Genomic DNA, 7,161 nt, shown 5'->3' on the forward strand with positions numbered 1-7,161 from the left:
TCCCCCTCTTTCTCTCTCTCTCCCTCCCTCGCTCGCTCCCTCCCTCCCTCCCTCCCTATTTCTCCCTCCCTCTTTTTCCCTCTCTCTCTCCCACCCTCTCTCCGACTCTTTCTCTCTCTCTCCCTCTTTCTCTCTCCCTCTTCCCCCCCCCCCCTCTTTCTCTCTCCCTCTTTCTCCCTCCCTCTTTCTCTCTCTCTCCCTCCCCCCCTCCCTCCTTCCCCCCCTCCCTCTCTCCCTCTCTCTCTCTCTCCCTCTCGTTCTCTCTCCCCCTCTCTCTCTCTCTCCCCCAACTTTCTCTCTCTCTCTTCCCCATCTTGCTCTCTCTCCCTCTTTCTCTCCCTCACTCCCTTATCTTTCTCTCTATCTTTCTCTATCTTTCCCTCTCTCCCCCTCTCTCCCTCTTTCTCTCTCCCTCTTTCCCTCTCTCCCCCTCTCTCCCTCTTTCTTTCTCTCTCCCCCTCTTTCTGCCTCTCCCCTCTTTCCCTCCCTCTCTCTCTCTCCCCCCATCTTTCTCTCTCCCTCTTTTTCTCTCTCCCTCTTTTTCTCTCTCCCTCTTTCTCCCTCTTTCTCTCTCCCCGACTCTCTCCCCCCTTTCTCCTTCTTTCTCTCCCTCTCCCTCTTTCTTTCTCTCTCCCTCTTTCTTTCTCTCCCTCTTTCTTTCTCTCCCTCGTTCTCTCTCCCTCTTTCTCCCTCTCTCACGCTCTCCCCCTCTCTCCCTCTTTCTCGTCCTCTCTCGCCCTCTTTCTCTCTCCCCCTCTTTCTGTGTCTCCCCTTCTTTCCCTCTCTCCCTCTTTCTCTATCGCTCTCTCCCTCTTTCCCTTTCTCCCTCTCTCCCTTTTTCTTTCCCTCTTTCTCTCTACCTCTATTTCTCTCTCCCCCTCTCTCTCTCCCCCTCTTTCTCTCTCTCCCCCTCTCTCCCTCCCCATCTCTTCCCCCCTCTTTCTCTCTCTTTCCCTCTCCCTCCCTCTCTCTTTCTCTCCCTCTTTCTTTCTCTCTCCCTCTTTCTCTCTCACTCGTTCTCTCTCCCTCGTTCTCTCTTCCTCATTCTCCCTCTCTCCCTCTTTCTCTCCCTCTCTCTCTCTCTTTCTCTCCCTCTTTGTCTCTCCCATTCTTTCTCGCTCTCCCTCTCCCTCCATCTCTCTCCCTCTTTTTCTCTCTCCCTCTTTCTCTCTCTCTCTCTTTCTGTGTCTCCCTTTCTTTCTCTCTCCCTCTTTCCCGCTCTCCCTCTCTCCCTTTTTCTCTCCCTCTTTCTCTCTCCCTCCCTCTCTCTCTATCCCTCTTTCTCTCTCCCTCCCTCTCCCTCTCTCTCCCACTTTCTCTCTCCCCTCTCCCTCCCTCTCTCCCACTTTCTCTCTGCCTCTTTCTCTCCCTCGTTCTCTCTCCCTCCCTCTCTCTCTCTCCCTCTTTCTCTCTCCCTCCCTCTCCCTCTCTCTCCCACTTTCTCTCTCCCACTTTCTCTCTCCCTCTATCTCTCCCTCTTTCTCTCCCCCTCTCCACCCCTCTCTCACCCCTCTCTCTCTCCCTCTCCCACTTTCTCCCTCCCTCTCTTTCTCCCCCACTTTCTCTCCCTCTCTTTCTCCCTCACTTTCTCTCCCTCCCTCTCTCTCCCTCTCTCTCTCCCTCTTTCTTTCTCCCTCTTTATTTCTCTCTCTCCCGATCTCTTTCTCTCCCTCTCCTTCTCTTAATCTTTCTCTCTCCCTTTTTATCTCGGTGTCTCTCCCTCTCTCCCTCTTTCTGTCTCTCCCTATATCTATCCCTCTTTCTTTCTGCCTTTCAATTCAATTTTAATTTAAGTGGCTTTATTGGCATGGGAAATATATGTTTATGTTTGTTTTCAAATTATTATTTCAAATGTATCTGTAATCTAAGATAAATTTGTGTCTCTAATATGGTCATACATTGGGCAGGAGGTTAGGAAGTGCAGCTCAGTTTCCACCTCATTTTGTGGGCAGTGTGCACATAGCCTGTCTTCTCTTGAGAGCCAGGTCTGCCTTTGGAAGCCTTTCTCAATAGCAAGGCAAGTCAAAAATGTCCTTAAGTTTGGGTCAGTCACAGTGGTCAGGTATTCTGCCACTGTTTATTCTCTGTTTAGGGACAAATAGCACCATGGTTTGCGCTGTTTTTTTGTTAATTCTTTCCAATGTGTCAAGCAATTATCTTTTTGTTTTCTCATGTTTTGGTTTGGTCTAATTGGGTTGCTGTCCTGGGTCTTTCTCTCTCTCTCACTTTCTCTGTCCCTCTCTATTTCTCTCTCTGGTGTCCATTCTGTGAGTCAGTGAGTCAAAAGCGTTGCCTTGGAAACCTCTATTTTTGCAGTCAAGGACGTTCTCTCCTTAGAATCACTCATTATTCGCATGACACAAAGAGGGCTAATTGTTGCAGATTTAAATAAACCGTTTGTGTGTGTGTGTGTGTGTGTGTGTGTGTGTGTGTGTGTGTGTGTGTGTATGTGTGTGCGTGCGTGCGTGCGTGTGTGTGTGTACATACCACACCTGTAGCTTGTGAATAATGCCTGGGTTTGTGATTGGCCTTTTCTCATTCGGAACAAGGCTGCATCACTCCCTGGAGAGTCTGCTGTTTGGAGAAATCTCCAGATCCCAATCTGTAGCTAAATATACCACACACACACACCATGAGTGTTTAAATCTCTCTCCTCGTTCTTTCTCTTTCCCTCTCTCCCTTTCTCCCCCTTCCCTCTCTCCCTCTTTCCCTCTCTCTCTGTTCCCTCTTCCCTTTCCATCTCATTCTTTCCCTCTCTCCCTCTTTCCCTCTCTCCCTGTTCCCTCTCTCCCTGTTCCCTCTTCCCTTTCCATCTCCCTCTTTCCCAATCCCTCTTTCCCTCTCTCCCTGTTCCCTCTCTCCCTGTTCCCTCTCTCCCTGTTCCCTCTTTCCTTTCCATCTCCCCCTTCCCTCTCTCCCTCTTTCCCTCTCTCCCTGTTCCCTCTTCCCTTTCCATCTCCCTTCTTCCCTCTCTCCCTGTTCCCTCTTCCCTTTCCATCTCCCTTCTTCCCTCTCTCCCCCTTCCCTCTCTCCATCTTTCCCTCTCTACCTGTTCCCTCTTCCCTTTCTATCTCCCTTCTTCCCTCTCTCCCCCTTCCCTCTCTCCCTCTTTCCCTCTCTCCCTTTCTCCCCCTTCCCTCTCTCCCTCTTTCCCTCTCTCCCTGTTCCCTCTTCCCTCTTCCCTTTCCATCTCCCTTCTTCTCTCTCTCTCTCTTTCCCTCTCTCCCTCTTTCCCTCTCTCCCTGTTCCCTCTTCCCTTTCCATCTCCCTTCTTCCCTCTCTCCCTCTTTCCCTCTCTCCCTCATTCCCTCTCTCCCTGTTCCCTCTTCCCTTTCCATCTCCCTCTTTCCCTCTCTCCCTCTTTCCCTCTCTCCCTGTTCCCTCTCTCCCTGTTCCCTCTTCCCTTTCCATCTCCCTCTTTCCCAATCCCTCTTTCCCTCTCTCCCTGTTCCCTCTCTCCCTGTTCCCTCTTCCCTTTCCATCTCCCCCTTCCCTCTCTCCCTCTTTCCCTCTCTCCCTGTTCCCTCTTCCCTTTCCATCTCCCTTCTTCCCTCTCTCCCTGTTCCCTCTTCCCTTTCCATCTCCCTTCTTCCCTCTCTCCCCCTTCCCTCTCTCCCTCTTTCCCTCTCTCCCTCTTTTCTTCTCTCCAGGCTGCTGAAAGACGATTGCTCTTTCTCTTTCGTCCCTCGTTCCCGGTTGGAGCTTCCTGATAATTTTCCTAAGGATATCCCGGGAACATGCTACTTCCTGGAGGGGGGGACTTCCCATAGCCATGCCTCCCTGACAAGCTCCCGCTCCGCCCCCCCAGCTCCCCTGAGGAAAGTGTCCTACAGCATCGGCACCATGTTCCTGCGAGAGACGAGTCTATAGGCTCCCAATACACACACAACTCAAACCCTACAGCCATGTTTAAATGGGAGACTTATAGAGATGACAATACCCTCCTGCCCCAAACCAGGACTCAGCCCTCTTAACAACCCCCTCGCTTTTCCATCTAGAAACAGACACTCCTCGCTGCACCAACTACAACCTGTTGTTACCAAGGGCAACCTCCCTTTACCCTTCAACCCCACCAGGAATCAGACTGAAGGTTGAGAGAAGAGGAGTGAAAACAACAAGAACAACAGACAATAATAGAATCATCTAGCGACTCCAAAACTAAAGCCTTCTGCTTGTAGAACACAGCGTACTGTAACCATGGATACCACAGCTGGCTGTCATCTTGGGCATGGCAGATACTGTGTTATTATCAACAACGCTCACAACTCAGTGCCTTCCTCACTAGAACACTACATACATACACAACATGGGAGCTGGCTGAACACACAGGGAAATGGAACGAGGTCTGCAGCTCTGATGCTCCCCACAGTGATGTGTATGACTCTCCCAAATCAGTCACTGTGGGAAGCCTCGGTTGTTTTGGTCCAGCTAGCAGCTGAACCAATGGGATGTTTGGACATTTTCTCTTTCAGTTAGCTGAATGCATCCACTTCCCAGCCCGTTTGTTAACACTAAACCATGGACATAAGAAAGCAGCACATAAATACATCCATCGCCCCCCTCCAGCCAGCCGTCCGCCCATCCTCCCCCCTCCATCTATCCAGCCTCCCCCCTCCATCCATCCATCCTCTCCCCTCCATCCATCCATCCTCCCCCCTCCATCCAGCCATCCATCCATCCTCCCCCCTCCATCCAGCCATCCATCCATCCTCCCCCCTCCATCCAGCCATCCATCCATCCTCCCCCCCCCTCCATCCATCCATCCTCCCCCCTCCATCCATCCATCCTCCCCCCTCCATCCATCCATCCACCCCCCTCTATCCATCCATCCTCCATCTATCCGTCCTCCCCCCTCCATCCTCCCCCCTCCAGCCATCTGTCCGCCCATCCTCCCCCCTCCATCCACCCCCTCCCTCAATCCATCCATCCTCCCCCCTCCATCCACCCCCTCCCTCCATCCATCCATCCTCCCCACTCCAGCCAGCCATCCGCTCATCCTCCCCCCTCCATCCATCCATCCATCCATCCGCCCCCCTCCAGCCAGCCGTCTGCCCATCCTCCCCCCTCCAGCCAGCCTTCTGCACATCCTCCCCCCTCTCATCCATCCTCCCACTCCATCCATCCATCCATCCTCCCCCCTCCAGCCAGCCATCCTCCCACTCCATCCATCTAATCATGGGGGGGGGGGGGGTAGAAAGGGAAGGTGGATTGTGGTGTTTTCTGGGATAGAACAGTGAAGTATCACTGGTCTACACTAACTTCTCCGTATTTAAGGGCCTTTGTTATGCCCCCCCCCCCCATCCCTCTCTAGCTAAACACCAGCATCACACATTCAAATGTCCATGGATTTAGGAAGAAGGGAGTGGCAGAGGGAGAGAGAAAGGGATGCTCATTTTCAATAGTTTTTGTTCTGTTCTTTCTCAACTGATACTATTAGTAAACATGCATTGCCAGATCTCTCTGTCTTTAGAGCAATAACCTTAGGATCCGATCTCTCTGTCCCCAAACCCCATTTCTCTCTCACACACACAAACACACATTGGCTTGTTACAAGTAAGAAATTACAGGATTCAATCGAATACTGTTGTAAACATACTTGTCCTGGAAACTTCTTAAATGATGTCATTGATTTAGCTGTGAGGTTAAAGCATTAAAGATAATAAGTGAAACAAAAGAATCAGTCCGTCATCCAGCATCCAATCAGCAGCGTAACCAAACGCTCCGTCCCGTGTTGGAGTTCTACACCAATCAGCAGCGTAATCAAACGCTCCGTCCCGTGTTGGAGTTCTACACCAATCAGCAGCGTAATCAAACGCTCCGTCCCGTGTTGGAGTTCTACACCAATCAGCAGCGTAATCAAACGCTCCGTCCCGTGTTGGAGTTCTACACCAATCAGCAGCGTAATCAAACGCTCCGTCCCGTGTTGGAGTTCTACACCAATCAGCAGCGTAATCAAACGCTCCGTCCCGTGTTGGAGTTCTACACCAATCAGCAGCGTAATCAAACGCTCCGTCCCGTGTTGGAGTTCTACACCAATCAGCAGCGTAATCAAACGCTCCGTCCCGTGTTGGAGTTCTACACCAATCAGCAGCGTAATCAAACGCTCCGTCCCGTGTTGGAGTTCTACACCAAAGAACTTCGCAATGGAAAATAACCTGTAAAAAAGTGTGTGAGCGAGAAGTATGTGTAAGATAACCTGTGGATCTGTTATTGCATAAAACTCTGTACAAAATAACTTGTATGTAAAAAGGCCTATAGCTATATTAAATATGTACAATATTTGAGATATATTCAATTGTAAAGGTCATACTATGTTGTACTGTTTGGTATTATTCACAAGTTTAGTACGATCACATTTCTGTTGGCTTTTTTTCTCTTTTTGGTAAATGATTTGACATCATGATTAGTCATCTAGGCCCATGAATAACACTGCTGATGCATCTGGTTGTGACATGTACATCTGTTCAACAACTGAGTTGTTAAGGCACATCCTCTGTCAAATAAGGTGTAAATAAAAATCAGCATATATGCTTAATAAAGAATGTCATTCCTTTACTATTTTCACCAGGGGGTACGGGGTGGGAGTGTAATGTGTGCATCTCTCTCTGCTTGGAGATCCCTGCTCACATGAATGTTGGTGTGACACAGCTAGGCAGGACGTATGTAGTTTAGATGATGGCGTAGATAGTGAGATGACAGTACAGTATGTCTGTCTGTCTGTCGAGAGAGGGAGAGAGAGAGAGGTGAAGAGATGGGATGGGGAGGGACAGAGAGAGAGAGAGGTGAAGAGTTGGGATGGGGAGGAACAGAGAGAGAGAGGTGAAGAGTTGGGATGGGGAGGAACAGAGAGAGAGAGAGGTGAAGAGATGGGATGGGGAGGAACAGAGAGAGAGAGAGGTGAAGAGATGGGATGGGGAGGAACAGAGAGAGAGAGAGGTGAAGAGATGGGATGGGAAGGAACAGAGAGCGAGAGAGGTGAAGAGATGGGATGGGGAGGAACAGAGAGAGAGAGAGGTGAAGAGATGGGATGGGGAGGAACAGAGAGAGAGAGAGGTGAAGAGATAGGATGGGGAGGAACAGAGAGAGAGAGGTGAAGAGATGGGGATGGGGAGGGACAGAGAGAGAGAGAGGTGAAGAGTTGGGATGGGGAGGAACAGAGAG

The 7,161-nt window shown here is 50.6% G+C and overlaps 1 protein-coding gene across 1 annotated transcript in view; it reads left to right on the forward strand.

The window, feature by feature from the left end:
• gucy1a2 (guanylate cyclase 1 soluble subunit alpha 2) overlaps positions 1-6,539 on the forward strand; it is a 105,290-nt gene extending 98,751 nt beyond the window's left edge. Inside the window, exon 9 of the mRNA XM_036965275.2 lies at positions 3,651-6,539. Within this exon, the coding sequence (XP_036821170.1) occupies positions 3,651-3,870 (220 nt within the window). The 3' untranslated portion in view covers positions 3,871-6,539. The remainder of the gene's footprint in view (positions 1-3,650) is intronic.
• Positions 6,540-7,161: the final 622 nt, after the last annotated feature.

This window comes from Oncorhynchus mykiss, chromosome 27 (genome assembly GCF_057628025.1).
Source record: "Oncorhynchus mykiss isolate SJ-2025 chromosome 27, ASM5762802v1, whole genome shotgun sequence".
NCBI lineage: Eukaryota > Metazoa > Chordata > Actinopteri > Salmoniformes > Salmonidae > Oncorhynchus > Oncorhynchus mykiss.